Below are 27,843 nucleotides of genomic sequence, written 5' to 3'. Positions count from 1 at the left end.
TTATGTTTGTAATCCTGTGTTCCCCGGAGAAGGGAAACAAGCGCTCAGCCTCTAGAGCCTCTGGTGTTCAGAGCCTGGGCACCCCCCCGCCCCCCCACTCCTGGACTCCTCACACATCCTCCCACAGGCACTGCCGACAGATGGGCACCCTCCCTTCTTTGTTCCACCGTGAGGGCATGAGCTGAGCTTCCTTGGGGTCTAGGAGTCGTACAGTGATCTGCCTCTGGGGCGGCGGCACTGCCAGAGGTCCCCCTGGGCAGCAGGGCCTGCAGGACACCTAGGGTGGCCTGCCTGCCTTCCCTCCTTAACCCTCAGCTCTCTCCTTCCTCCTCCTTCCTAGGCCTGCATGATGACCATCACTTTCCTACCTTTCACTGTAAGTACCCTGCAGTTGCCCCCTGGGTCCAGCCTGCCCTCCCCTGGGCGAGGGGACTCGACCCGGGATGCTCCCTCCTCAGAAACTCTCAGACCAGCCGGGTGGCCCGAGGCCCGACCACAGAGTTGCAAAGAGGAGAGAAAGTTCCAGGGGAGCCAGTGGCAGTCGGCTCTGCTCTAGGGGTGGGACACACCTGGGGTCTCCAGGCCGTTTGAAGGGGGAGAGGCTTCCAGGGGCCCCCAGCAGGGACTACGATGGCAGAGACACCAGCTTGGCCACTGAGGGTCCAGAGAGCGGCATTGCTTCCACACCCCTGCCCCCGGCCCCTGCACGGCCCCCACCTCACCGCCTCCTGCCGTCCCGGGTTCCTCCCCAACTTGCGGCCCCCACATCGCCTCCCCCAGGGGCTCTTCCACAGCCTGGCCTCCCCCTGTTCGCGCCTGCCCGCACTCCCTGTCAGTCCTGACGGCACAGTGGTCTGGGCATGCAGGGCCGTGCGTCAGAGCATCCTTCGTGAAAGTGAGAACGTTGCAGCTTTAAAGGCTCAAAGCATTCTGTGGGTTGCTCCGGGTCTGCTACCACCCCGGACCGCTCTGTCACTGAGTGCACGGCGCGCCTCAGGCACAGCAGGGCCCTGCACAGCCTGGTTTTGTCTTGTCTCTTTGGCTGCAGTTTTCCTTAATGGTGACCTTCCCGGAGGTGCCTCTGGGCATCTTCTTGTTCTGTATGTGTGTGATCGCCATCGGGGCCGTGCAGGTAGGACACCCCAGCCCGCCTCCCCCTCCCCATACACTTGTTTTCCTGGAGCACACACTGTGCACACGTGTAGGATGTGGCGTGTCGGCCGCAGTGAGAGCCGTGCAGAGCGGCTGCCAGAGGCCCCCAGCCGCAGGCTGCAGCAGGACGGATCCAGAGGCTTTTCGAGCCCGGACTCCCGTAGCGACATGGAGGGAGAGAGGCATGGGGCCGCCCAGTGTCCTGAGGCACTCATCTGGTGGGGCAGGGTCCCGGAGACCCCCCCCACACGGCCCCAGGAGCAGAGCAAAGGCTCCTGTCCCCTCTCCCCACCCTCCAGGACATCCCGTGGGGAGCCTCCCAGCCGAACCTTCTTCTCTGGGGTCCCCACCCCTGAGGCACCTGTTCATGTCCACGGTGGGAGGGGTTACTGGCCAGAAGCCTCTGCCCGGGCCCTGCATCCTGCCGCTCCCACAGGCGCTGATCGTGGTGTACGCGTTCCACTTCCCCCACCTCCTGAACCCCCAGATAGAGAGCTCCACCCACAGGACCCTGTATCGGCAGCACATCCTGGGCATCGTCCTCAGGGGCCCGGCCCTGTGCTTCGCTGCTGCTGGCTTCTCCCTGTTTTTCTACCCCTTGGTGAGTGGGGGAAGCAGGGGGGTGGGCAGGGGTGACATCTCACTGAGCAGATGGCCACAAGAGGGTGGGGCGGGGGAGGCACCACCGGGGAGGGGTACAGAGCTGTGCAAAAGTCTCCAGGGGCACCGGGCAGCACGTGGCCTGGTGCCCAGGGTGTCAGGGAACGTAGCTGGAGGGAAAGGCCCTCCCCCCGCTCCCCCCTGCTGCGGGGACTTGCTCTGCAGGTGAACGCGCACCACAGTCAGAGCCAGGCCTGGTCAGATGGGGGCAGCTGGTGGGCCATGCCTCACCCACGTTTTCCCCAAGTGGGCAGAGCTTTAAGACCAGAGGAGAGAGACACAGGTGCCCGGAGTCTGGGCTGTGCTTGTTCTCTTGGTGAGTACAGAGTCTGCACAAAGCTGCCAGGGCAGCCAACACTGCCCCGGCCGGGGCGGGGGCGGGGGGGGGGGGGGGTGTTTCCTAGCAGTGTTGCCATGACAGCAGGCAAGAAGCACCTTAGGAAAAACATTGATGAACTCGAGTGAGCACGTGGGAGAGTGGACAGAGCTGTGCCTGTCCTAAAGACATGCGTGGAGGGTATGAGCCACCCAAAGAAAAAGCAAAGAAAGAAAATTCCTGAACTAAAGGAAACTGAAAAGTGGAAAAAAAACAGAGGCGAAGCTGTTGGCAGTAGGAGCCCCATTGTGCAGCCCGGCTGAGGAGAGCCAGGGTCCCAGGTGGGGACTGGCTACCGAGTCTCAGGAAAACCCAGGTGTGGTCAGAGGTCAGGATGCTTCACACGGACATCTCTGGTTCAGTCTTCGGTGCTCTCCACTCCGCACCCTGCACTTCAGGGGATGCGAGAACTTGGAGCTGTCTCGGCCAAGTCACAGAAATCAAGGTTGGCGAGTGCCTTTTACCTGTCAGCTAATTTTTTTTTTTTTAATTTTTTTTTTTTTAACGTTTATTTATTTTTGAGACAGAGAGAGACAGAGCATGAACAGGGGAGGGGCAGAGAGAGAGGGAGACACAGAATCTGAAACAGGCTCCAGGCTCTGAGCTGTCAGCACAGAGCCCGACGCGGGGCTTGAACTCATGGACCGTGAGATCATGACCTGAGCCGAAGCCGGATGCCTAACCGACTGAGCCACCCAGGCACCCCAGCTAATTTTTGTTAATGTTTATTTATTTTGAGAGAGAGAGAGAGACGGAGTGTGAGCAGGGGAGGGCCAGAGAGAGGGAGACACAGAATCCGAAGCAGGCTCCAGGCGTTGAGCTGTCAGCACAGAGCCCGACGTGGGGCTCAAACCCGCGCATCGTGAGATCATGACCTGAGCAGAAGTCAGATGCTCAACCGACTGAGCCACCCAGGTGCCCCTCGGCTAATTTTTTCTTTAATGTTTATTTTGAGAGAGAGAGAGAGTCCCAAGCAGGCTCCGTGCTGTCAGTGCAGAGCCCGACGCGGGCTCCGTCCCACGAACTGCAAGGTCAAGAGTCGGCCACTCAACCAGCTGAGCCCCCGATGCCCGTAGCCATCAGCCAACTTAATAGGAATATTGTTCTAGCAATGCTTCGTCTTCCAGAAATTGAGGGAAATACTGACAAGCAGCTGTTTCAGAGTTGATGGTGGAAGCTTGTGCACGGTTCCCGCCTTTACCCGAGCGCTCGTGAAGAATGGCGAGGTTTCAGAACCAGAGCGTCGTAAATATGAAGAAATGGTTGATGTTCTAGATGTCTAGTGCACATTTCAAGAGAATTCCAAGTTTGAAACAAATAGGCGGGCAAGGGCCACTGCAGAGCATTGTCTGTGTGCTGGGGGCTGGGGGCTAAGCGTCCCAGGCGCCCTGAGGTGAGGTCCAGGCAGGCAGGGTGGGGGAGGGGTACGCCAGTGTGCAGGCAGGCAGGCAGGCAGGTGCGGGGGGTGAGGGCAGGCCTCAGGCTTCCGCTTGGTCTCCTTAGTCTTGAGCGTGTTTAAATTGAAGGGGGTGCTGGTGGGAGGGGTGCGTGGAGTCAGGCAGGGCGTTCTTGGCTGTGGCCTGCAGTGGGGTGGCTCCTGGTGGGCAGGGCAGGGCCAGCAAGGGGGACGCGCCGGACAGGAGTAAGGGGCAGCTGGCCCGAGGCCGCGTACACATCCTGGGGGGCAGCCCCTCCCGGCTGCGCATTCATGGCAGCCGACAGCGGGTATTGGGTGGACAAAGCCAGGGGCCGAGGATGGTGGAGGTCATTGCATGGAGCGCGGAGGGACAGCTGGGGTGTGGTATGGGCAGTCGGGAGGAGCAGAGCTGAGGACCGGGGCAGGCCATGCCCACTGCCAGGGCCTGGACCAGGAGCCTGGGCTGAGTGGGCAGTGTCCATTGGGTCCATGAGGAGCCTAGACAGTGACCTTGCCCTGACGCCATGATGATAGTGGGGGAGGGGCACCTCAGCCACCAAACAGGAAATGGAGGGCTGGGGGGGCCCAAGTGACCAGCGGGTCCAGTGGCCTCCGAGGGTAGGCTCAGGCCGTGGCGTTCTGTGATGGAACAGTCTGCTGTCAGTCCGCCCCCACCCGCCTGCCCATCAGCCTTCCTCTTGTTGCCTTCTTCCCTCTCCCCCTGCCGTGTGGCTCTGATCCTTTGCCCTCTCACCTCCTCACCTGGAGCCCCGTTGCCCGCCACCACCTGTGACACAACACATGCAAGCTTCCTGCCCCCCAGGAAGCCCGTGGTCTCCATCCTCCTAGACATCCTTGCCACCCCCTCCCTCAGCCAGATGCTGTGCTGGGTTCACCTTCTAGATCCAGCCCTTCTGACCACCCTGGCCCGGGCCATCCCGGTGTGGCTACCTTCCTGCAGCGGTGACGTTCTGGGGCCTCCGCATTGGGCCTCTCCTGCCAGCATCTAGTAGAAGCCACTTGTGTCATTTCTCTGTCCCCTCCCCCCCCCCCACCCAGATTGGGATTCCTCCTCCCCTGTGGCTCCCTCCCGCTGATCCTGCAGGGCCTGCCCATCGATTGGCCTCCTCCCACCTGCTTCACACCCGGGAGGCCCGTCCCTCAGTGTGTCTGCTGAGTGATGTGGTCGGGGCTATAAACAGATCTGTGATGCTGGCCTTCGTCATCTGTCTGCAGTGTGCCACTGTCTCCCTGATTGTACTCCCCACGTCAGGTGACCCTGAAGTACTTGGCTTGCAGGACAGAAGGGGCGGGAGCCCCCCCTTGAGCGCAGGCCTGGAATGGGGCAGCGGTGGCAGGAGGAGGCGCCTCACTGCAGGGGTGTCGGCTGTGTGGGTACCACAGCCGCAGGGTGAGCAGAGCCCTCGTGGGACCTGCCAGTCTGCCCCAGCCTTGAGGGCTCGCGCTGCCAGAGCCCGGAACACGCCGCCTGGCCCTACAGCCTTTCTTGTTCAAATTACTGGGTGTGTGTGCAGTGAAGCCCACGCCACTGTGTCCTGTAAACACCATCCAGCAGCAATGATGGAGTGCACATCGCGTGCAGCCGCCACCTCCACCTCCTTCTGGAATGTTTCTCTCACCCCCTCCCCTGCTGCCTGGAAGCCACCAGTCGACTTTCTGTCTCTCTCTATGGATCTGCCTGTGCTGGGTAATTCATGTAAATGGAATCATAAAACACGAGGCTTTTATGTCTGGCTTCTTTCGTTCAACATAATGTTTTCAAGGTTGGTTCACATCGCCCCAAGTGTCAGGACTTCCTCTCGTCAGGTGGACCACGTTTTCTCACCCGCGCGTCTGTCGACGGACTCTGGGTTCTTGCTCGTCTTAGCTGATGTGAACAGTGCTGCTGTGAACGTGGGGTGCACGCACCTCTTGGAGACCCTGCTCTCAGTTCTTCTGGGTGCACACCCGGACCAGACGTGGGCTTACTGGATGGCAGGGGGAGGCGGGCGTGGGCTTACTGGATGGCAGGGGGAGGCGGGCGTGGGCTTGCTGGATGGCAGGGGGAGGCGGGCGTGGGCTTGCTGGATGGCAGGGGGAGGCGGGCGTGGGCTTGCTGGATGGCAGGGGGAGGCGGGCGTGGGCTTGCTGGATGGCAGGGGGAGGCGGGCGTGGGCTTGCTGGATGGCAGGGGGAGGCGGGTGTGGGCTTACTGGGTCGCAGGGGGAGGTGGGCGTGGGCTTACCGGATCACAGGGGCTCCCTGTTTGATTTTCGGGGGACCCGCCACATTGTTTCTGCAGCGGCGGCACCAGTTTACGTCCCCACCGACAGAGCGCGGGCTCCCAGTTTCCCCACACCCTCGCCAAGGCCCGTGGACCCGCTTTTCTGAGGGCCGTCTTCCCCCGGGGTATGGCGTGGGGTCTCCTGGTTCCGCTCTGCATTTCCCTGAGGCTCGGTGACGCCGAGCACCTTTCCGTTCATGGGTCGGCCACGGCGTCTTCTTTGGAGAAATGTCTGCTCCAGCCCTTTTCCTTGGGTGCTCGTCTCTGTGCCGTGGAGGCGAGGAGTTTCCACCTGCGCTGGGCGCCAGGTCCTCCTCTGCCACGCGGGCTGCCGTGTGCTCTCCCGTTGTGTGAGAAGTGCTCTTGGATGCACGCGCGGCTTTCAGCCTGGTGAGGTATAATTCACCTGTGTCTTAGGTTGCGGGTGCTGCCATCCCTTTGGAGCGGGTGGCTTCTGGGTGGGATTTGTGGTGCAGCGTCACCTCCTGACATGTCTGTGTCTCATACAGTCGTACCTGCTGATGGCGACGGTCATCTTCCTCCCCTACGTCAGCAAGGCCTGCAGCTGGTGTGCGGGCAGGCGTGTGGGTAGGTGTGCGGGCAGGCTGGTGTGTGGGGCCTCGGCACTGCTCCCCAAGGCCTGTGGAGCACGGGAAGGGCCCAGGCGCCCGTGACGGCCAGGCGCCCCTGCAGAGTCCCCTCCCCTGGCCAGCTCCTCCCTCCTGGCACACCCACAGGCCCCCAAGAGCCCCCAGCTCACAGGGTGGAGTTCTTCGCATTTGACCTGCACGAGCCTCTCAGCAAGGAGCGGGTGGAGGCCTTCAGCGACGGGGTCTATGCCATCGTGGCCACACTCCTCATCCTGGACATCTGGTAAGGACCCAGGCCTGAGGAAGAGGTCCGTGGCATGCCTGTCAGAGGGTCTCTCTTCATCCAGCCCTACGCAGGCGGGGGCTGCGGCCTCCCGCTGCCACCCTCCCTGTGGAACGAGTCCTACCCTGGCCGGAGCCCCCTCCAGAATTCAGGGTCTCCATGGGAGAGCACAGGTGGAGGCAGGGGGCACCAGGGCCACACGCAGGGTCACTTCTCCCTTCCCCAAGCTGGGCAGATTGGGGGCAGGCGGGCTTCCCCCACCTCCATTCTCTCCTCCCCCTTTAGGCTTCACCCCCAGGCCAACCGCCCCTTCCCCTGCCATCCCCCATCCCCCATGCCAGTCCTCCCCCCCACCCCTGTCCCTTGTCCCCACCCCCGGGGCTCCTCCTCCCGCACCCTCTGTTCTCATTTTTCCCTTCACTGTGCTCCACCTGATCTGCCTCTTCATTCTGTCAAAGTTCGAATTTTCGTTCCTGCATTTTTGGGTTTTGTCTGCTCCCCCCTCCCCCCCGGAAATTTTTCATTCTTTTTTAGACCCTTTTGTTTCTTTGGCCTTATTTCAATACATCCTTATTTTGTTGGACGTGTTACAACACTGTGATTTTACATTTTGTATCTGGTAAACTCTTCACTTTCCTCATCCTCTCTTGATAGCTTTTTCCTACTGTAACTTGTGAATTTTTTAGAAATTGGGAGCAAGTGTTCACTGGTAATCAATCTCCGAGGCCTAGACCTCAGGTTCCGGAATGCTGTGGCTTTGCTCCTGCCCTCTGGCCAGGGCCATGCTAGCCCCAGTTCCCTTGCTGAGTGGCGGCACGGGCCGGCTGAGGCTGGGGGCCCAGGGGGCTGTGTTCCTTCCTCCACTCAAAGCCACCGTCCCAAGGACCTGGGGCAGTACCCCTGGCTCTGTCTCTTGCCCCTACCTGCAGATCCTTGCAGCTCCCTCCAAACCCCCAAACACACTTGTAGCTTCCCACTGTGAGGGCGGCAGGTTCTCTGGGCTGTGCAACTGGGGACATCCGTGGAAGGGAGAATCCTGAGAGATGCCTTGCAGTTATTCCTTACAATAAAGTGCAGCCCAGATCTGAGAGCCATAGAGGCTAACTGCCCCCCCCCCCCCGGATCTGCGGGACTGCTGCCCGAGTTGATTGGACAGCCACAGGAGAATGGACAGACCTCACGAGCACCCACCTGTGGAGGCCAGGGGGGCTGTAGGCTTGGGACCAGGGCTGCTCACCAGCCCGGGGCTGTCAGCAAAGTGCAGGCTGGAGTTAAATTTGAACTTCAGATGAACGCGTAATTGCTTAGCATGCTAAGTGTGCATGTGGGATACAACAAAAGCTGTCTGTGCCCTTTATGTGAAATTCAAGTGTGCCTGGGAGCTAGGTGTAGCCCGCCCGACGGGGCTCGGGATGGGGTGGGGGCTGTGGCCCGGACCTGACGCCCTGCGCCGAGGCTGTTACAAATGCTGTGTGTTGACCATCCTCAGCGAGGACAACATCCCGGACTCCAAGGACGTGAGGGAGAAGTTCCACGGCAGCCTGGTGGCGGCACTGAGCGCGTACGGGCCACATTTCCTGGCGTATTTTGGCTCCTTCGCCACGGTGGGCCTGCTCTGGTTCGCCCACCACTCGCTCTTCCTGCACATCCGCAAAGCCACGCAGTCCATGGGGCTGCTCAACACACTGTCGCTGGCCTTTGTGGGCGGCCTCCCGCTGGCCTACCGGCAGACCTCGGCCTTCGCCCAGCAGCCCCACGACGAGCTCGAGAGCGTGCGCGTCAGCTGCGCCATCGTCTTCTTCGCCAGCATCTTCCAGTTTGCCATCTGGACCACGGCCTTGCTGCACGAGGAGGAGACGCTGCAGCCCTCGGCACGGTTCGGGGGCCGGGAGCACGCGTTCATGTTCGCCAAGCTCGCGCTGTACCCCTGTGCCAGCCTGCTGGCCTTCGCCTCCACCTGCTTCCTCAGCAGGTTCAGCACAGCCATCTTCCACCTCACACAGATCGCCGTGCCTTTCAGCTTCCTGCTGCTGCGTCTCCTCGTGCGCCTGGCCCTGGCCCTGCTGCGGGCCCTGCGGGGCCTCCCCCTGCCAGCGCCAGGGGGCCGGGACGACGTGCAGTCCCCACTCCTCCCGTCTCCCTAGTGAGTTCCGCGTCCTCCCTACCCCAGCCTGCGTCTGGCCCACCGGGGCTTTATTTTCATTATTCTCTTCTGGCGCCCTCGGGAGGTTTTCCACTTTGCAGAGTCTGGCAGCAAGTTCGCTCTGTATCGTGCGCGCCTGTGCCCATTTCGGTCCCAGGCCCGCGTTCTCCGTCAGGCCGACCCACACGGACGCCGGTAGTCGGGTGGCTCCAGGGGCAGCTGGGGGACCACAGCCTCAGCCCTGGAGGGGGTGTGGGTCCCCACCTTGGCCACCCTCCTGCAGGCAGAGCTCCCTGGCAGCTGCCAGGCAGCCCACCCTGGTCACTAGGCACAGAGAACACAGGAGCAGGTCAGCAACGCCCAGACTGTATTTATCCTGGGTATAAATTATGATTACATTCAGGTAGTGACAGGTACACACAGGCCCTTGGTGCCAGGCCCACACTGCCCCGTTTGGGCACACAGACGCACTTAAATACAGAAGGACAGACTCACCCTGACCACCACATACAGCCACAGACCAAAACCAACACCAAGGCCCGCAAAGCAAAATAATTACACCAACGGGGACACAACACACGGCTGTGTGCTAGAGGCACATGACACGAATGTTCTGCTACAAACGGCCACTACAGTGCATTTGTGCAGTTTTGGCAGAAGCTTGGGGGATGTGGCTGGCAGGGCCGAGCCAGGACAAGAGGGACAGGGGGTTCTTGGGCCTTCCTGGAGGACTCGGGAGACACTCCTCCCGGGGCCAGAGGCTGGACTCCACGGGCCGTCTGAACTCTGCTTGGTGGAAGAACGCCGCAGTGGTCTGCCCAGCAGGCCTGCCCCACGCCCCTCCTGCCACGTCTCTGCCGCCACGAGCAGCAGCAAGGGGACCCTCGAGCCCAGTCAGCTGAACAGATACTGGGACTGATTGTTGACAAACAGGTGATTAAAGCCGGCTCTTCCCACTTCATGCTTTGTAAACTTCCTCTGGGTCTCCCGGCCCCGGCCTGCCTGGATGTGTTTCCGGTCCCTTGCAGGCACGTTCTGCCCCACCCCTGTGAGGGCCCAGCTCCCCTGCTCTGCTGCTTCCTGGGCACCACACCATCTTCAGGCTGTTGGCCAAGCCCATCTGGTCTCAGGGCCCTCTCTGGAGGTGCAGCCCAAGCAGTCATGCAGTGATGGGGCCAGGAGACAAGGCACCTTCCCCAAGACCTAGCAGGTGCGCCTGCCCAGCCCTCGATGGCCAGGGCATCCCAGGTCTGTACCAGGTGCACCCAGGGCCCACAGAGTTGGCTGTCCTATAGGAGCATCCAGGGAGATGGCTTGAGATTCAGTGCTGCCCACCTCAACAGGCTCGGGGCGGGGGGGGGGGGGGGGGGGCCGGCGGCAGTGAACGCAGAGGGAGAAGTGCCTGTGCTGCCCAGGATGGTGATGGTGGCCTGGACCCCAAGAGGCGAGAGCATTGGCCAGCCAAAGCCCCGCACCCGCCCTGTCACTGGACCAGAGGCCAGGGGAGGAAACACCTGCCACCCACCCAGCAGCTTCCACGAGTCACAGGGATGAGGGGGAGACACCCCACGGTCAGAGCTATGGGCAAGTCCATCCGTGGCTGGCTGGCTGGCTGCTGCTGCTGCTGCTGGATACACAGACCGTTCCAGGGCTCTCTGCTACTTGGGGTCCCCTTCGGGGACAGGCACCCCATCTGCTCGGGCATCCTTGGGGGTCCCAGCCTTCCTGGGTTTCTGCTTGGTCTTCCTGAGCATGTGGACCTGTCTCGGGACCAGTCAGGACAAAGGGCTGGGTGATCCTGCAGGCGCTATCTCGGCCCGCTTCCCGCTTCCCGGCAGCTTCGGTCTGTTGAGCCCAGGGGGCCTCAGCGTGCAGGCCTCCCGGTGTGGTGTTCCGGGACAACTGGCTGCTGCAGCGGACACTCGGCTGGCCACAGCCTTCCAGCACCACACCCGCCGCCCCGCCTGCTCAGGCCCCGCCCGGCCCACCCCGGTCCCTACCTTCGGCCCCGCAGCTGAGATGATCATGTGCCCGGGAGCCTGGATCCAGGGCTCGCCGTCTACCTGCACGGGCGTGGCCTTCAGGAGAGTCACGCGGAAGTAGGAGCCCTGGGCGATGCGGATGCCCGAGCGCAGCCCGCCCTGGACCTGGCCCTGGGAGAGTAGAGGGCCGGCTGGGCTCAGCGGCCCGAGGGGCCACACCGGGGCCCACCCGGCCTGCCCGCACTCACCATGTGCATGACGCCCGTCACCCCCACCACCTCCAGCAGCCCGTCATCCATGCGCGGCTTCTCGAACCTCGAGTCGCTCTCCGAGCCCCACAGATCGGCCCCCGAGCCCCAGCTGCACCGAGGGAAGGGCGCACGGGTAAGAGGGGCGAGGCCGCACGAGGGCCTGGAGCCCCACCTGCGGCCAGAGCCCCAGCCACTGGCACCTGGGGATGTTGATGAAGATGAGACCCTCGATGCTGGGCAGCGCCACCTCCCGCTGCTCCACCTGGAGCCGAATCTCCCTGTGCAAGCCGCGTGAGTGGCTGATCTTCTGCAGCCCGACCCGCACGTACACGCCCTTGTTGTGGAGCCTGCGGGGGTGCGCCCCTGTCAAGGCCGCGCCCTCGCCCGGCCCAAAACGGCCCCCAGGTTCCCGCCCCCACCCGCCAGTTCCCGCCGGCCAACCCCAGGAAGGGTGCCGTCGCCACGGGGTGGCCCAGAGCAGTCCCAGCCCCCCTCCTGGCCCCTCCGGCACCTGCTGGTGAACTTGCCAGGCTCCTCCTCCCGCGCGTGGTGGAAGTCCAGGCTTAGCTCTGCGTCGATGCCAATGCCGCAGTAGTTACTCATCTGCACAATCTGGGGACAAGACAGCCTCGCGTGGCCCCGGTCAGCCCCCACTGGCCGCTCTCCACCTTCCCCCAGCTGGGTCCAGCCTCCTCGTCTCCAACCCAACTCTGTCCCCGTTGCTAGGGCTGCCTCTGTCCAGTGACTGCCCTGCCCGGTGACCCCCAGCACCTAGGGGGAGGTAGGCGTGGCACGTGGTGCCCACGAGGATCACGGCTGGCCTGGGATGTCCCCAGCAAGTCACCGCTCTGACAGGGCCTCGGCTTTCCCGGTAGCCGGGATGGCACTCGCACCTACCCCAGGTGGTGGCAGGGACGGGCGTGAGCCCCCCAGCCTGCAGGGGCCCCGGCGGATGCCACGCTCTCACCAGAGCACACGGATACCTTGGGAGGCTCCACATCTGCCATGCTGTCCTCTGCACCTCCAGCCTCCTGAGCATCCAGCAGGATGGTCCAGCGGTCCATAAGCACGGCGTCAGCTTCGTCCACCGACACCAACACGGAGAACGGGTCCTCCCCACTGTAGCCCGCTCCCCAGCGGAGGACCCGGCCAAGGTCATTCCCTGGGACACAGGCAAGAGAAGACTGACTCTCCACACCCACCTACCCCCCACCACCCCCGGGCCTTGACTGAAGCATGGGATGTGACGGCTGAGCCCACCTGTGCCCAGCGGCAGGATGGCCACAGAAGGCTCTGGGCAGGCCAGATGGCGCCGCGTCTCCTCCAGGGCGGCGAGCACCCAACCCACAGTGCCGTCCCCACCGCATACCAGCACCCGGAAGCAGGGCACCTGGGAGAACACGTGGAACCTGGCAACAGGGAAACAAGAAGTGCTCTTGCAGCCATTCCTGTGCAGGTGCACAGCTGGTGGGAGCAGGAAGTGGTGACCCTGGGGCAGAAGGGGGCTGCAGTTCATCCCCCACACACGATGGCCTTGAGGGTTCTGACACGGAACCCCAACCTGTTCCCTTTGGCCTCTCAACGGGTGTGTGCAGGCACCCCTCCCGGAGCTTGCCAGACTGAGCAGCGCAGCGGGGGACCACTAGACTCACCCAGGAAGAGGCCCCCCATTGGTCAGCTCAAAGACCTGGTGAGGGTTCAGCAGCTTCCGGAAACTGCAGAGCAGGTCGCGGCCCTTGAGGCCTCCACTCTTGGGGTTCACAAACACGAGGAGGGGGCAGCAGTCTGGGGGCAGGTTCGTGTGCTGACAGATGGGGCGCTGGGTTAGGGCAGGTTCCCAAGGCCACCCCACGAAGGCAGTGCCTGGTGGCCCCCATGGCACTGTCCGGGCAGTGACGGTCCTCCAATCTGGGGCCAGCCCCCTCCCAAGGAAGGCGCACAGGGGTCCAGGGGGCCACATGGCCACCCCCACCTTGCCGCTGACTGCTCAGGGCACCCCGTGCGGCAGAGGCACCCATAGTCGCTGGCCAGCAGAACAGAGACGAGGCCCGCCAGCCTGCAGCTCTGAGCACAAAGGCGGCGCCACACCAACTGTGACACTTGTCCCCAGACCACGCCCGCTGCCTGATCCACGTAGCCCAGAAGCCCAGGCTGGACCCCCACGTGGGACTCTATCTGCCCCTCCTGGAGCCATGAGGCGCACACCCCAGGAGGAATGCGGCTCCCAGGGCCCCCACCGACCCACACGGCAGCCAAGAGCAGCAGCTGGGTTCACAGAGTGGCCCCGTGCCTCCCAGTGTGGGGAGCCCACCTCCCAAAACACCACCCTCAAAATACAGTGTCCGGAGACAGTGGTGGGGAGCTGAGGTCCCCACGATGGGGAGGATAGGGGGGCTGAGGCCCCCACAATGGGGAATATGGGGGGCTAGGGTCCCCACGACGGGGAGGATGGAGGGCTAGGGTCCCGACAGTGGCGAGGATGGTGAGGGCACTGGGGCCCCTGCAGTGGGTCTGGGGTCCCCACCGTGGGAGGTCCTGGGTAACAGGCACAGGATTGGCCATGGCTGAAGGCCAGGACACACTTGGAGTGACCCACAGGGCAGAGCTGCTCGGTCACCCCTCACCCGCTCACCCCAAAGCAGGCAGCTGCCGGGAGACAGAAGGTGTGTCGGCACTTCCTGCCTGGCTGACAGCTGTCAGAGACCCTGACCTGCACACGCTGCACCCTCGTCAGGACAGTGGGACAGCACCGGGTCCCGACCCAGCTCAGGGTAGAAGAGGGCAGCCAGGACCAGTCACGCACCCGGTCACAGACACTGAAGTCACTCTGCCCTAATTCTGCTTCACCGGGTCAGGGGTCAGGAGTTAGGGCTCAGGGACAGAGCAGCCACAAACCTCTGGTGGGATGCTGGGGACCAGCAGGGCTGTGGACCAGAGGGTACCGCAAAGGCACAGAGCGTAGGGCGGGACCTGGGGCTCCGGGCCCTCACCCTGCCCTGCCCTGCGTGATGCCCACCCTGGCCCTGCACTCACCCCTAGCTCGCTCTTCTAGACACAGCCTCCAAAGTCAGGGAGCCCCACCCACTGGCCGGAGGTGGCCCAGGGTGGTGGCAGGGGTCCCCAGGCCTCCCAAGCTGGGGGTATGGGGCCAGGGCCCAGTGACCCCACAGAAGGCAAGGGCCTGGCAGGGTGTCTGCACACACACAGCCTTTGGGAGGCAGCCACCACGGGGCACGTGCTGCGTCCTGTGGTCCTCACGCAGGCCTCTCACCCTTGGACCTCAGGCTCCTCCCTTGGTGTGACTTTGGCCACCACCCTGCACGATGGACAAACCGGTGGTGGGAGCCACGCCTCCCCAGGTGTCCCCCCAGAGCACCCACTCACCAACACATCTGGAAGCACCAGGGCAGTGAGCGGCCGGCCATGCACAGCCGTGTCCCTGACCAACATGTACAGTCGCTCCGCCTCTGCAAAGCAGGTCACGTCCAGTACCACTGCACCTGTAGCAGGTGCACTGTAAGCTCAGGCCAGAGCCTCACCTTATCCCGCAGCCGGAAGGGACCCTGGCTGTGCCATCTGATGGCATCCACGTGACCAGGACCACCTTTCTGTGGAGCCCTTAAAGACGACGAGGCTCAGAGACAGGACGGAGTAGGTGGGTGCAGGTAAGGCCACCAGGAGGTGGGATGGAGTGGCTGGGGACACTCTGATCCCTGGCCCACTGAGCTTGCTGAGACCTGTGGTTTGGGGCGGGGGGGGGGGGGGGCACCCGCAAGAATGGAGAACAATGATACTACTGAGGACACACAGAAGGGACATGGGGCTCGTGGTAATGAATCCTCCCACTTTTGGGTAGATTTGAAGTTTCCATAAAAGAAGGTGCAAACCGAAGGGCAGAACAGGTTTTGGAGAATACATCCTCTGCACCTCAGTCACGTTTTAGCTAAAGTGTTACAGCCCTGAGGCAGAGAAAAAAACAAACAAACACATGTTTCCCTTGCCCGTGGTTCCCCAAGAAAAAGGTCAGGTTCTAAACAAAGTGAAACACAAAAACGAGGACAGGCCTTTCCATCTAACTCTAGGGAATGACCTTTGGCCAAGTCTGGCCGCGGCTCACCTTGGGAGGAGTAGACATGGCTCACAGACACCAGTCCAGCTGCAAAGACAGGCTGTCATCAGGGGAGCGCCCTGCCCCCCGGGGTGTATCCGGCCCCCACTCCGGGGAGCATCCGCCGCCCCCCCCCCCCCCCCCCCCGCCGGGCACTGCCACCTCAGCACGGCCACCCCAGGCAGTCCCACCCTGCCCCTCAGGCCAATGCTGCCGCCACTTCGCTTGCAGGCAGGTTCCCAGTGAGTCCCTCCCCCAGTCAGAGCCAAGGGCAGAAAAGGCAGAGGCTGGAGCTCAGGAGTCTCAGAAACCCCTTGGCAGAGGTAAGCAGTCTGGGCCCTCGAGGTGAGACCCGAGGCCCACAGAATGGGAATCAGCTCTGCGAACGCTCAGACAGCAAGTGGCAGGGGAGGGGGGTGCATAGCAGCCCCCACGGCCTGCTCTCTGAACCCCTGGTTGCCAGCAGCCAGTAGCCCCAGGTCAGGCCCGGCAGTCACACCTTTGGTGGCCACAGCCTCGTCCAGTAGGCTGCCATACTCCTGGGCAGACAGGCCAGGAGGCAGGCCACCAACAAACAGGCAGACGTGCGGGGCCACAGCTCTGCTCTCAGCCACGTAGAACCGCATCTGGTTCATCTGCCGTAGGGACGTCTGCAGGAAGGGGGCGGGACGCTGAGCCGGAGCACAAGAGGACAGCACCAGCACCCAGCCCCTCCACCCCCCTCATCCAGGAAAGGGGCCCTTGAAAAGATCCCTCAGGATAAACAGAAAAGGAAAGGAAGAACACACAGGCTTCCTCCCTTGGGACAAGCCACTCAACTGGGGGGGGGGGGGGGGGGGGGCAGGGTCTGTGGCTCTAAGCCCCACCTTCCAGAACAGGTGACATTAGGATGCGGACAGACCCACCAGGCCCAGGGGGGTGGCACTGCCAGCCAGGAGGGACATGGTGTCCTGGGGGCAGACCCTCACTATAAGGTAGAGGCCACCGCCAAAGCCTGGCAGCTCCTTGGGGACCAGCATTCACCCCCAATGACCTGCCGGATGTCACGAAGCCGGTGGAGCAGGGGCTCTTCATCCGCCAGCACCGTCCGCTGGACTGCAAGGGTGAGAGGCGGGGCCTGTGAGTTCCAGGCACCAGGCCCACCTCTGCGAACAGGCCTTGGGGAGCCCGAACGGCCGGTCGGTGGAGACAGCGACGGCAGGCCGCTCACTCACCTTGCCTGCTACCCATGAGCACCTCCACCAGCTGAAAGCTCTCAGGACCCTCGGCCTGTTGGGGGGAGGGGGGGGCAGAGTTTGGGGGCCTCAGGCCTGGACCGCCCACTCCCCCAGGACACTCACACGGGGCAGCCGGCCCGGCAGGCTGGCCGGGAGCACCGGCGCGCACGCACCTGGCGCCCGAGCAGCGGAAGGACCTCCAGCACCACAGTCCGGGCGGTGCTCTGTGCGGTCACGCGGATGGACACGTAGGCCACACCCACCCTGCAGGGAACAAGCTCAGGAGCCTGGGTCCCACGGCCCCCACCCCTCCCAGCTCCCGCTAGCGGACCCTGGGCCTCGGGCCTGGGTCTCACTTGAGCCAGGCAGGGTAGATCTTCAGGACCTCCTGGGTGCGGGGCAGAGCACGGATGATGCAGGCCTCGGGCACGGCCTCTCGGACCCCCGGGCCCCGGCCGCCCTCTTCCTCTGCAACCCCACCGCTCCAGGGTCTTCCCCGCGTCCCGGTGTCAGCGGCGTGCACAGGCTGGGGGAGCGCCTGCAGCTCAAAGTCCCGAGGGTCCTCGGTGACGTAGTAAGCCCGCAGCGCTGCCTCCTGCGGGGTGGGGGTGGGGGGGGGGGGGCCAGATGTGGACACGAGCCAGGGCCATGGTGTGTGCCCTGAAGCACTCCCGGGAAGGGGCCCTGCTGCGGCCGCTGGGGGCGGGGGGGGGGGGGGGGGGGGGCGGCTCTTACCAGCACCTCCTCGCTCCTGGCCAGGCGGGGGACAGTGATTACTCGAAAGTGGTTTCGCTGCAGGGCATCGTTCCCATCAAAGACCTTCAGGGTCTGCTTGCCTGCGCCAGAGAGAAGTGCTTATGAGTCCCCGGAGTGCAGGACGGGATGGCAATGGGGCAGGACGGGGCTGGGCACAGGACAGATGATGGCATGAGGTGGGGGGGGGGGGGGGCGGGGGCAGGCAGCAGCTAAGAGGTACTTACTGGACTCCGGTGGCAGCACCTCTCGGCCCAGGCTGGCGGGGGAGCTTCCGTCCGCGCCATCGTCCCCCTCACCTGGCTCGGGGGCCGGGCTCTCAGAGATGCGGAAGCAGTGCATCTTACTGAAGTTGCGGGACAGCAGGCGCACGCACGCGGGGGGCAGCACCATGGTGTGCAAGCGCCCAAACGTGCACTCGGGGGCGAGCGCGGTGGAGCAGACGGAGTGGGCCTGGGGGGCGGGGCGCGGACGGCCCTCAGCCATTCTGCGGGGGCCACGCTGGACACTCGGGCGGGCAGCGCCACCCTCGGACCAGACGGGTCCCCCCGCCCCAACCGAGTGCGAGGCAGACGGCCGAGGATGGAAAGGAGACACCCCCACATCCCCCGGCCCCACAGGCCCCGCCCACCGCACCCCTCAGGACCCCCGCCGCACCCCACCTGCACACCGCACCACTCGCAGCGCACGCCCGCCAGCACGTCGGAGGAGCCACACGTCTTCCTGCACACCTCGCAGCGCGCACCCGACGGCAGGTTCCCCTCCCGCCAGTGGTGGTGGTGCGTGTCCTGCGGAGGGGACCGTCAGTGGCTCGGCCGGCCCCCAGCTCGCGCCCCTCGCCTGCCCCCAGGTTCGGGAGATCCGGCCCTGCACACTCACGTGGTCCCGGTGCCCGTCCCGGTGGCACTGGCGGCAGTCGCTGCAGGCGAAGGGCACACAGTCGGGGTGAACGTGCAGCTCACACACTGGGGGGTGGGCAGGGTTAAGGGCCTCTCGCCGCTCCCCAACGGGCCCTGCCCCCTTCTGGCGGGCATCTCTGACAAGGCTGGATCCAGACCACATGCTCTGGATCCACTTCCTTTGCGCTTCCTCATGTGCTGGGCGGGGCCGTACCCGCCCCGCCCCCCGCACGGACGGCTGGAACCAGCGTCTCCTCATATCTCCCTGCCTGGCCCCCTGCACCTGCCTTCCTGTGCAGGCAGCTCTAGAATCCACGAACACCGCCCCCTCCCCCCCACCGCCATCAGTGCCCAGGACCCCGCCCCACCTCCTGCCCACCACCTCCACCAGCCACCTGGCCCAGGGGAGACCAGGAGCCTGGTGACGGGCTCAGACGAGAGGGCAGCCAGGCAGGCTCCGCCGTACCTTCGCAGCGGAGGGCGGGTGCCTCCAGGCCCTTACGGCACACGGCGCAGAACTTGCGCTTGTAGAGCCCCCGCAGGCCGAAGCAGTGGGCCACAGGGACCTAGAGGGAGCAGAGCTCCACCTCAGCCTGGGGCCTGCCCGCCAGCACCCTCACCTCCAATCCAGGCCCCTAGGCCTAGACCTCTGCGTCCCAGAGAGCCCCCATGGCCACCCACACCACCTGCCTGACCCCTGCAGTCCCCCCAGATCCGCCCCCAGCCCCTCGGTGCCCCCCAGGGGTCCTGTTGGAATTGCCCAGCATGCCCACCTCTCCGCTCCCCCCAGGGTCCTTGCAGGACCAAGCGTGGGCTGCTCCCAGCAGCCCCGAGGTCAGGCAGCCCCGTCTGCAGAGAGCAGCCCTGCTGGTCGGGCCCAGGCCTGATTCAGCTGTACCGCGCAGGAAGCCTGGGCCCTGGCTGCTTCCTCCAGGCCTGTTCCCCCGCCCCCATGACATATTTGGGGCAACTGGGATGAAGTGCATGCGGACAGAGGCCCACCAACAGGCAGGAGGAGCAGGGCCGGGTGCCAGGGACCTCAGGTGGGGGGCAGGGCGGAGGGTCACAGCCGGCGGGAAGCGAGGCCCGGCTGGTGCCCCGGGAGGGACTCGCAACAGGGATGCGGTCAGCATCCTCGGGGCCCAAACCAGCGCAAAGGAACAGTCCCACCCCATCCAACCAGCCAGACTGCTTCCCGGCCCAGGACCCGCCACCCGCGGCCTCCCCAGGCCGCCACCCCCGCTCCCCGCAAGTCTGCTAGCCCACACTCGTACGCACTCGGACCAGGCTGGGCGCCACGCTCGAACAGGGCGTCTTCACATGCTTCAGGCACTTCTCGTGGGACATAAAGTTGCAGACTGTGGGATGAGAGCTGCGTGAGTCGGCTCCCGACCCACCGGGAATCGAGAGACCCCAGGGCCTGGCATGCAAAAGGGAGGCCTTGGCAAGCAGAACCACCGAGGGCCAGGGCAGTGCACTGACCGCAACGGGCCCACTCTGCCGGAGCCGAAGGGGGGTCGGTACGGGCTGTCACCGCAGCCCACGCCCCAGCTCTAGCCCAGCCCTGAACGATGGCGCAAGCAGGTCCCACCATCTCCACTGTCTCGGGGGCATGACAACAGCCTCACCCCCAGAAGCGCCATGGACACCCTGACCCTCTGCCCCACCCCACCTCTCATCCCCAGAGAGCCCAGAGCCGGGATGATGGCGTGTCTTAGAATCCTGAGAGTGGCCCCTGCCCCTTGCACCAGGCCAGCTCTCCTTCCAATGTGTGGGTCCTGAGGGGCAGGCAGGCGAGCGGGCGTCTCTGCACATCCCCCCAGACCAGCTTCACCAAGGACATCCTTCCCCCACCCCCAACTCTAAATATCCCTAACTCCCCCTCCCACCCGTCATGTGTCTGCTGAGACCAGAGCTAGCCCTGTGACGGGCCAGGAGCCCAAGGCAGGCGGGCAACCAGCCGAGCCACAGCTGCCCTTGCCCCTGCCCAGAGGCTCCAAAGGCAGTGAGTGCTCAGACCTGTGCTGTGCCCCCAAGGGCCACCCATCCTGGGGAGGCCGCGGAGGCCACTGAGACAGGAGGCCCAGAGAGCCCAGCCAGACCAAGGCCCGGAGATGGACAGGGTGAGGGGGCAGTGCAAGAGAAAGGGGCCTCTGGCATGCATGCAGCGGTGAGGGGGTGGGGCGGGGCTGGGCCCCCTGGGCTAGGACAGGATGGACAAGGTTGTTGGGGCCTGGGAAGTGAGCGGGTGGCAGAGGGACTCCCCAGCACCACCTTTAGTGAAAAGTGTGACCACAGGGGCCATGAGACAACCCGTCCCCCCCAATCCCCAGAAGGACGCAGACAAGGCCCCCCACGGGCCAGCAAGGGCAGCCCTCAGTCCTGGCTTCAGAAAAGCCACAGCAGGCTGGGGTCAGAGAGGAGTGGGGCGGCAGAGGCGGGGTGAGCACTCCAACTGGCTTCCCCTCCGGGGCGCGCAGACCGGCTCTGTCCTGGGCTGGGCAAGTGGCACCCAGCCCCCTCCTCTGGCCGGCAGAGATAGCACCTGATCACCCCACATCCCACATCCTGGGTGCTCCCTGGCAGGGGAGGAGGCTCTTCCTCCCACACCCTCATCTGGTCCCTCTGCTTACCCAAATTACCAGCCCGCTCTCCACAGAGGCGGGGAGAACGTCCACGCGGCTGCCCAGTGAAGGCTTCACATCGTCCCCAAGCCCCGCTTCTTTCCCCGAGCTGCTTCACCCCTTATTCCCAGGGCCCCACTTATGAGAGGCCACAGCCATGAGGGGGACCCTGGGTCTAGCCTCAGACCTGGAGCTGACTCAGCTGCACATGCAGGTCTCCCACCTCAGCGAGTCTCTGGCATGGGAGAAGGTAGGGCGCTAAATGTCTCTGATATGAGGGAAACCAGCGGTGACTCCCCCCATGCCAGCTGGCCAGGCCACCTGGTGCAGCACTGGGGGATCAGGACAAACATGCCATTTTCTTTGGCAGAAGGCCCAGCCGCCTCCACCTGGTCGAGCCTTCTCTGTAAACCTTAAGTGGTCCCCCTGTCCCCAGAGCCAGAAGCCCCAGAAGCCTGTCTTCCTGAGTGGAGCAAAGGCTCTCCACCTGCCACTCTCCACACCCCTGGGCAGCTGTGGTCCTCAGGGCCGGCCCACCTGCCCTGCTGCGGGGAGCAGGACCCCAAGAGAACAGACCCTGGAAGCTTGCACCCTTGCTGCCCGAGAGTCAGAGGAGGGAGGGCCTCCTCGCCCAGCCAGCCAGCTTGGCAGCTAGGTGGGAGTCCTGTTGGGGCATGCTGCACTTGGCCCCTGTGGGCAGCAGTGTGTATGCAGGGCAAGAAAGGCCCAGCACTGAGGCACAGGAGCCAGTGGCCCAGATCAGCCCTGCCTGTCCACACTGCTGCCCTTGCTGCCCCAGCTGATGGCAGTGAGGAGCCCAGAGCAGCCCCACCCGCTCAGGGTGAACTGGCCTCATCCCCCAGTCACTGCACCTGCCCCACGTAGCCCACAGTGCTCTTCTCCCATTGAATCCCAACCCAAGTGAGGAAGCCCAGGGAGCACAATTTTCCCGAGACCCACAGCCCTGGGGAAGGGGCCGCCACCACCTGACACTCCCGAGCCCCTGGAACTGCCAGTCCTTATCACCTCCATGGAGAGGTTCTGGGGCCAGCACGATCCTGCCCCGTAGGGTAGGCGGCTCTGTCCAGAAAAGGCTATCGCTGGGAATACACAGGTCAGAAGTGAGGAGCCCATTCTGGGCCCGGAGGTTGGGGGAGCGGGAGGGAGGGGGGGCGGGGGGGGGGGACCGGGGTCTGTGATGGGGTCGCGGGCGCTCACCGTCGCACAGGAAGCCGGCCAACCCCCAGATGAAGTCGGAGCAGAGGTGGCAGAAGGTGGGCTTGGTTAGCGTCACCTTCCGGAAGCTGTGGCCAGTCGCGGCGGGGCCTGGGGGCCTGGCGCCCGCCCGCTCCGGGCCCGACCCCGACCCGGGTCCCGGCCCCGGCCGCGCGCGGCCTCTGCCGCCTAGCTCCGGGCTGGAGGACGGGCTGCCCGGGCGCGGCGAGCTGCCGCCGAGCCAGGCGCGAGCCCGGGGCTCGGCCGCCGCCGCCATCCTTGCCCAGGGCGGCCCGACCCCCGGCGGCGGGCGAGAGCCGGGTCCGAGCTGCGGGCGAGAGGGGCCGCCACCTCCCCGCCGACCTCGCTGTCCGAGCCGGTCTTCCGACTGCGCCCGCAGCCACCGCGCAGGCGCGAGCCCAGGAGGCGGGGCCAAGTCGGCGGGGGCGGGGACCGGGGCTGGGGCTGGGTGGGACGGTGGGCCTGCTGGGGCGGGGCTTGGAGAGGCGGAGCCGGGAGGCGGGGCCCGCGGGGCCGGGTGGGGCGGGGACGGGAGAGGGGAGCTGGACGGCCTCCGGGGCAGGGTCCGAGCCCGGGTGGAGCGGGGACCGCGTGGGGAGGCCCGGAGGGCAAGGGGCTGGGGCTGGGCTCCGGCCTGCGCCCGAGCCGGGACCGGGTTCCACGCACGCAGCCTCCCCACGACGCCGACGCGAGGCTTTTGCACCTGCGGCGCCCGGACCCGCGCCTGCGCAGGCGGACACCTCCCACGCGACACCCGGATCCCGCCAGTGGTTCGCAGTTGCCCGGGGCGGCCGGGCGAGCGCGCGGCAGTGCTCAGGGGCCCGAGGGTGGGGTTGGGAACCAAGGCCTTCCTCCCCTGGGTGTCTCCGCCAGCTGTGCGTGGACGACCCCGTTTGCTGTGTCTTCGCACGCGTGGGCCCTTCCTCACCCGGAGTACCCACAGGCCCCGGCCCCTGCCCTCAGCTCAGATGGGGACCTCATGAGGGTCCGGGCCAGCAATAGCCACTGCCTGCATGACCCCCTCCCCACGCTGACGTTGCTGCCCTGCCTCTTCGCAGATGGAGCCCCCTCCCATCAGCTCCCCAGTGGGAAGCCTGAGGGCCCAGCATCCCTCCCTCTGGGCCCTGGCCTCTTGCTCCCGTGGGGGGGGTGGGGGGCTTTCGTGACGGCTCAGAGGCCTCCTGGACTCCTTCCTGGTAGGAAAGACCCGCCCGTACCACACTCCCAGGGAAAGGAATGAGTTCCACCCGCCAGCCCTGCCCGGAAGGCTGGCTACGAAGGGGCGACCCCAGCACACACAGCTTTGTTTTGTCCAGGTGGCGCTGGGGACGTGTAGGCGACGTGTCCATGAAGGTCGCCCTGACCCCATTTCCTGCCAGCACTCCGGGGTCCTTCTTCTGTGGGCCTGACCGCAGACTGCAATGCCCACGGCCGAGCTGGCAGCTGTGGGCCAAGGGACTTCTTGGGGGGCCCACCTGGTCCGCACCGTGCCTTCCTGGGCGGTTCTCCAGCCAGGCACTCACCCGGGCAGGGTAAGAATGAGCTGCAGGGAGGGACTGGCCAGTGGTGTAGGGAAGAGTAGAGCCCCAGGGTCCCAGAGGAGCAGAAAAACAGGGTGGGGGACACAGCCGGGGAGAATAATGTCCCAGGAGAGGGCGTAGTGACCACAAATGCTACGAGGGAAACGGCTGGATGTGTGCAGGGCTTGTGGAGGGAGGGACAGAGAGGGTTCCACTGCCCTGGTTGGCTGAGGGGGTCCAGGTGCAGACAGCAGAGGGAGAGGGAGGGCAGTGCCAGAGTCGGGGTCCTGAGAAGGCAGAGGATGCCGGCCCTCAATCCCAGGAGGGGGCTTCATTTGTCCAGAAACTTCACAGAGCACCCGCTGCACATCCCAAGCACTGGGCTGGCATGTCTGCCCTCCTGGAGCTGAGTTCTGGGGGGGACCGACAACAAACTGAAAAATAGCCTGGAATGCCAGTTTGTGTTTGGTGCCAAGTGGTCAGAGGGAGCCGGGACTGAGTGCCCGGGAGGGGCAGGCCTGGGGCGGCAGGAAGGCACCCAAGCAGAGGAAACAAAGAGCTCACAGGCCCTGGTCCTCTCCTGGTCTCCTCGTCCCCCCACCCCCCCCGTTCTGGCTTCAGCCCACCCAGCTCCCCAAACCGGCCCTCAGCCAGGTGGCAGGTCATAGCTGAGGGCCAGGCCAGAGAGCCAGGCCCCAGAACCGACCTGCCTCTTGGCCCCGAGGGGACTATGACCCACGTGCCTGTGAGAAGGCAGAGATTTCTATGGAAGACCACTCCACGGGATCCAGACTACCACTGACTTCTCAGGAAACAGGACTGAAGGATATATCTCTTTCCGTTCGTGATAAAGTGGAGGGCGGGGGCAACACCGTGAAAAAGGAAATCGCGTGTGTCCGTGTCTGCAGAGCCACAACTGTGCTCTCTGACACAGCGTGTCTGTGAACGTGGCAAACACACGCTTCCACCAACCTTGCCCCCAACCTCTTGGAACACCTTGCAAAATAGTCGCCAGCTTCTGGCTGACGCTGAAACAGTCTCTTCCTGGAACAGGGTGCCCCTCGAGGATCTGGGCGGCCCTCTCCACATCCATGCTCCTGGGGATAGCTTCGGGTCCACAGGCTGTCTCTCTCCCCTTCCCCCCCTGCTGGCTTGGTTGGCTCAGGCGCCGTAGCACAACCCCACGGGCTCGGGGGCTCCAACAGCACACTTGACTTTTCATGGTTCTGGAGGCTGGAGGTCCAAGACCGGGGGCCGCACGGTCAGGTCCTGGTGAAGGCTCTCTTCCTGACATGCAGACTGTGGCCTTCCCACTGTGACTCCCTACGTGGCAGGGGAGAGAGTGCAAGCACGCTGCCCGGTGTCTATAAGGGCACTTAACCCCATCCCACGTGATTCACCCTCAGAGGCCCTGCCTCTAAATACCAACCCATGGGGGTTAGAGTTTTGACACACGAATTCTCTCCCTGGAGAACAACCGTCTGTTGTTGAAGCCACCCAGCTTGTGGGGCTGTTACAGGAACCCTGTCAAACTAGGCACAGAAATGGGCCAGCTGCACGTTATTTGGTGACTGCCTTCTATACCTGTTTTATTTTGAGGTCCGCTCGTGGGCCTCCTTGTTGCTGGTGCACACTCGCACAGAAACGGCTGTCCTACTGCAGCTGTCACGGTGCCTTGTCTCTGCTTGCGCACTGGTGCCAGACCTCGGCTCTTGTGTGAAATCCCTGCAGGAGCTCCGATCCGCAGGTTTGAGTGCCACGGGTACACACGCCCATGGGAATGACACTGGTCGGCCGTGGGGGGGGGGGGGGGGGGGGGCGGGCGTGTCAAGCCTTGGAGTCGCCAACAAAAAGCACAAAACTGCGGGAGACGTCGCGCTAGACGGACAGCAAAAAGGACCCGTGTTTACAGCGTGAGCCCAAGCGTGGAGACGGGGCGTGGCCTCCTGCCGCCTCCGGCCGGACGTGCCTGTCCCGACACTGATTCCTCGCTGCTGTGTGCGGTCCCCGGATGACCGGGAAAGCGCCGGCAGGGTTAGTCGTGCGGTCACCAATGAGCGTCCGCGGGCAGGTGAATCATGACTAGAGCATCCGCGAATATCGAAGCTTGACTGCGCCAGCTCCGCCTCCCCCACGCCAGGATGGGCTTGTCACTCCTTCGCTGGTGGCTATGGGTGAGTAGGCCTTCTTAAGTTTTCGCCTCGTCCCACTGCCGAGCCTTTTCTTTCTGGTGAGGGCCTTTGTGTTCTGTTCAAGCACCCGCCTGCCCTCAGGCCACGGAGTTGCTCCTGGCTCTGAAAGCGTTTGCCTCTCCCAAGGCGGCAGGCCAGCCCCTGCCCAGGCAGTGTGGGCGAGGCAGGGTCCCCTGACCGCCCCCCTGGGGAGCATGGTGCTGAGCCTGTCCGGGTCTGGGACAGCCTCTCCCTTTAGGAAAGAATGCAAATTATGATACAAGTAGATACGTATTTATTCAGAATGAGAGAAAAAATAATACTCTTTTAACAAATTGACAATAGCACAAACATCCCCAAATCCAGAAAATACAATTTTTATTCATAACTGCATGGCACTCCACTATGATACATTTATCATCTACATTTTTTATTGTCTCTTCCTTTTTTTAATGTTTATTTTTTATTTCTTTTTTTTTTTAATTTTTTTTTCAACGTTTTTTATTTATTTTTGGGACAGAGAGAGACAGAGCATGAACGGGGGAGGGGCAGAGAGAGAGGGAGACACAGAATTGGAAGCAGGCTCCAGGCTCCGAGCCATCAGCCCAGAGCCCGATGCGGGGCTCGAACTCACGGACCGCGAGATCGTGACCTGGCTGAAGTCGGCCGCTTAACCGACTGCGCCACCCAGGCGCCCCATATTTTTTATTTCTGAGAGAGAGAGCACGAGCAGGGGAGGGGCAGAGGGGTCGGGCAGAGGATCTGAAGCGGGCTCCGTACTGACAGCGGTAAGCCTGATGAGAGGCTCGAACTCACAACTGTGAGATCGTGACCTGAGCCGAAGTCAGATGCTCGACTGACGGAGCCCCCCAGGTGCTTCTATTGTCTCATATCGATTTTGAGATATTACTTTCCGAGGACAAAAGAGAAGGAGAACTTAGTGTCTCCAACGCAGCAGATTGAAAACAAAATGGTGACTTCTATTTTACAAAAGTCCTCACTTGACAACTCATTGCTCGCAGCTCATATCCATTGTTACGACCACAGTCAAATTTGGAGAGAACTTTGACAAGTTTCATTTACAAGCTGGAAAGTCTCGGGATAGTGCACTTTCTTGTGTCGTGACTAATCTCAAAAGCCCTTACAGATCTGATGAAACACCTTACATCATGTCCTCGTCCCACTGGCTGTTAGGGTTCTACGTTATCTTGATGTCAGCATTTCCTGTTAAATCAGCAGAACGTTTAATCCCGCTCCAAAAGCCCGTGTGATTCACTCCTTTTGGTTGATTGCCAGGGTGTTCCTGGAAGTGTTTTCTGTGCCAGGGTATCTGGCATTCACTTTGCTGTACAAGGAAGTGACTAGGAAGGACATATATATACTCCACTAAACCCCGACTCATGTTTTCACAGCTCAGCTTCCCCTTGACCGGATCCTGGAAAGCCCCCCCCACCCCCCCCACCCCGAACCACCCCGGTGACAGGGGAAGTGACCGGGGAGCTTGAGGCAGTGTGGGAACTGCTGTGCTCATAGTATCTCCCTTTAGCAAGCTTTACAAAATCATACGACCATATGACCAAGGCCCTGTGTGAATCCATGCCGTTGTGTGGACCTGCTGTGCCCCTGTGGTGCCTGTCCGTCTTTGGCCCGTGCCACTCTGCCTCCCATGGTGGCTCCACAGTCCGGATCTGATAGCAGAAGCCCGCTGCGTGTGCTCAAGGGGTGGGCGGGACCATGCCCCCCACAGAGGACGACGGCCGGCCTTTGCCACCTTCTAGAGCTGCGTTCCTTGCGTTCCTGTGCTCATGACCCCTTCCTCCATCATCAAAGTATGGCATCTTTGCTCTGAAATTTGTTCCTAGGATTCGTTTTAATCAGATATGATAAGGGGACAGAAATGGAAACAACTGCCCTTCACTGGGGTTCTTGCGGGAAGAGACGGGTGGGCAGCAGGCTCAGGGAGTAAGTTTAGGATTGGGTAATTTGAATCATTTCGTCGGGCCTAGGCTACAGCGGTGGTCCCTGGGTGTCCGGTATCTGGCCACGGGGTGACTTTGGGGGAGGGGTTGTTGGTTTGGCGCGTGAGAGAGATGAAGGCTGTGTGGGGGTGCGGGCTTGGCTTGGTCCGTCTGCAGCAAAGGCCCTCTCCAGGAACTGACTAGCCCCAGGAGGGGCAC

At 63.4% G+C, this 27,843-nt stretch overlaps 2 protein-coding genes across 3 annotated transcripts in view; one reads left to right on the top strand and one right to left on the bottom strand.

The window, feature by feature from the left end:
- Positions 1–9,866, top strand: part of TMEM175 (transmembrane protein 175) — a 28,286-nt gene extending 18,420 nt beyond the window's left edge. Inside the window, exons 6-11 of the mRNA XM_058723267.1 lie at positions 341–376; positions 1,049–1,132; positions 1,589–1,753; positions 6,399–6,477; positions 6,627–6,762; positions 8,252–9,866. Of these exons, the coding sequence (XP_058579250.1) occupies positions 341–376; positions 1,049–1,132; positions 1,589–1,753; positions 6,399–6,477; positions 6,627–6,762; positions 8,252–8,906 (1,155 nt within the window). The 3' untranslated portion in view covers positions 8,907–9,866. The remainder of the gene's footprint in view (positions 1–340; positions 377–1,048; positions 1,133–1,588; positions 1,754–6,398; positions 6,478–6,626; positions 6,763–8,251) is intronic.
- Positions 9,256–22,354, bottom strand: DGKQ (diacylglycerol kinase theta). 2 transcript variants are annotated; one of them, XM_058723266.1, is made up of 22 exons: positions 21,958–22,353; positions 19,394–19,473; positions 18,582–18,681; positions 18,096–18,181; positions 17,879–18,004; positions 17,444–17,669; positions 17,199–17,299; positions 16,820–17,058; positions 16,637–16,727; positions 16,461–16,515; positions 16,280–16,341; positions 15,746–15,896; positions 15,256–15,294; positions 14,523–14,638; positions 12,791–12,942; positions 12,399–12,547; positions 12,122–12,300; positions 11,650–11,750; positions 11,339–11,485; positions 11,136–11,247; positions 10,906–11,058; positions 9,256–10,665 (listed from the first exon to the last, which is right to left on the bottom strand). In XM_058723266.1, the coding sequence occupies exons 1-22, from the start codon at positions 22,229–22,231 to the stop codon at positions 10,564–10,566; spliced, it is 2,841 nt and encodes a 946-aa protein (XP_058579249.1). In that variant the 5' UTR covers positions 22,232–22,353; the 3' UTR covers positions 9,256–10,563. The 2 variants fall into 2 exon arrangements, 1 of the variants encoding a protein (XP_058579249.1); XR_009259829.1 differs by lacking the exons at positions 9,256–10,665; positions 10,906–11,058; positions 11,136–11,247 and having other exon boundaries at positions 11,350–11,485; positions 12,399–12,627; positions 21,958–22,354.
- Between the last annotated feature and the right edge of the window lie 5,489 nt (positions 22,355–27,843).

The sequence above is a fragment of the Neofelis nebulosa genome, chromosome 3 (genome assembly GCF_028018385.1).
Source record: "Neofelis nebulosa isolate mNeoNeb1 chromosome 3, mNeoNeb1.pri, whole genome shotgun sequence".
Taxonomy (NCBI): Eukaryota; Metazoa; Chordata; class Mammalia; order Carnivora; family Felidae; genus Neofelis; species Neofelis nebulosa.
Note: the sequence above shows the minus strand (reverse complement) of the source record. Positions and strands in the feature narration are given on the sequence as shown.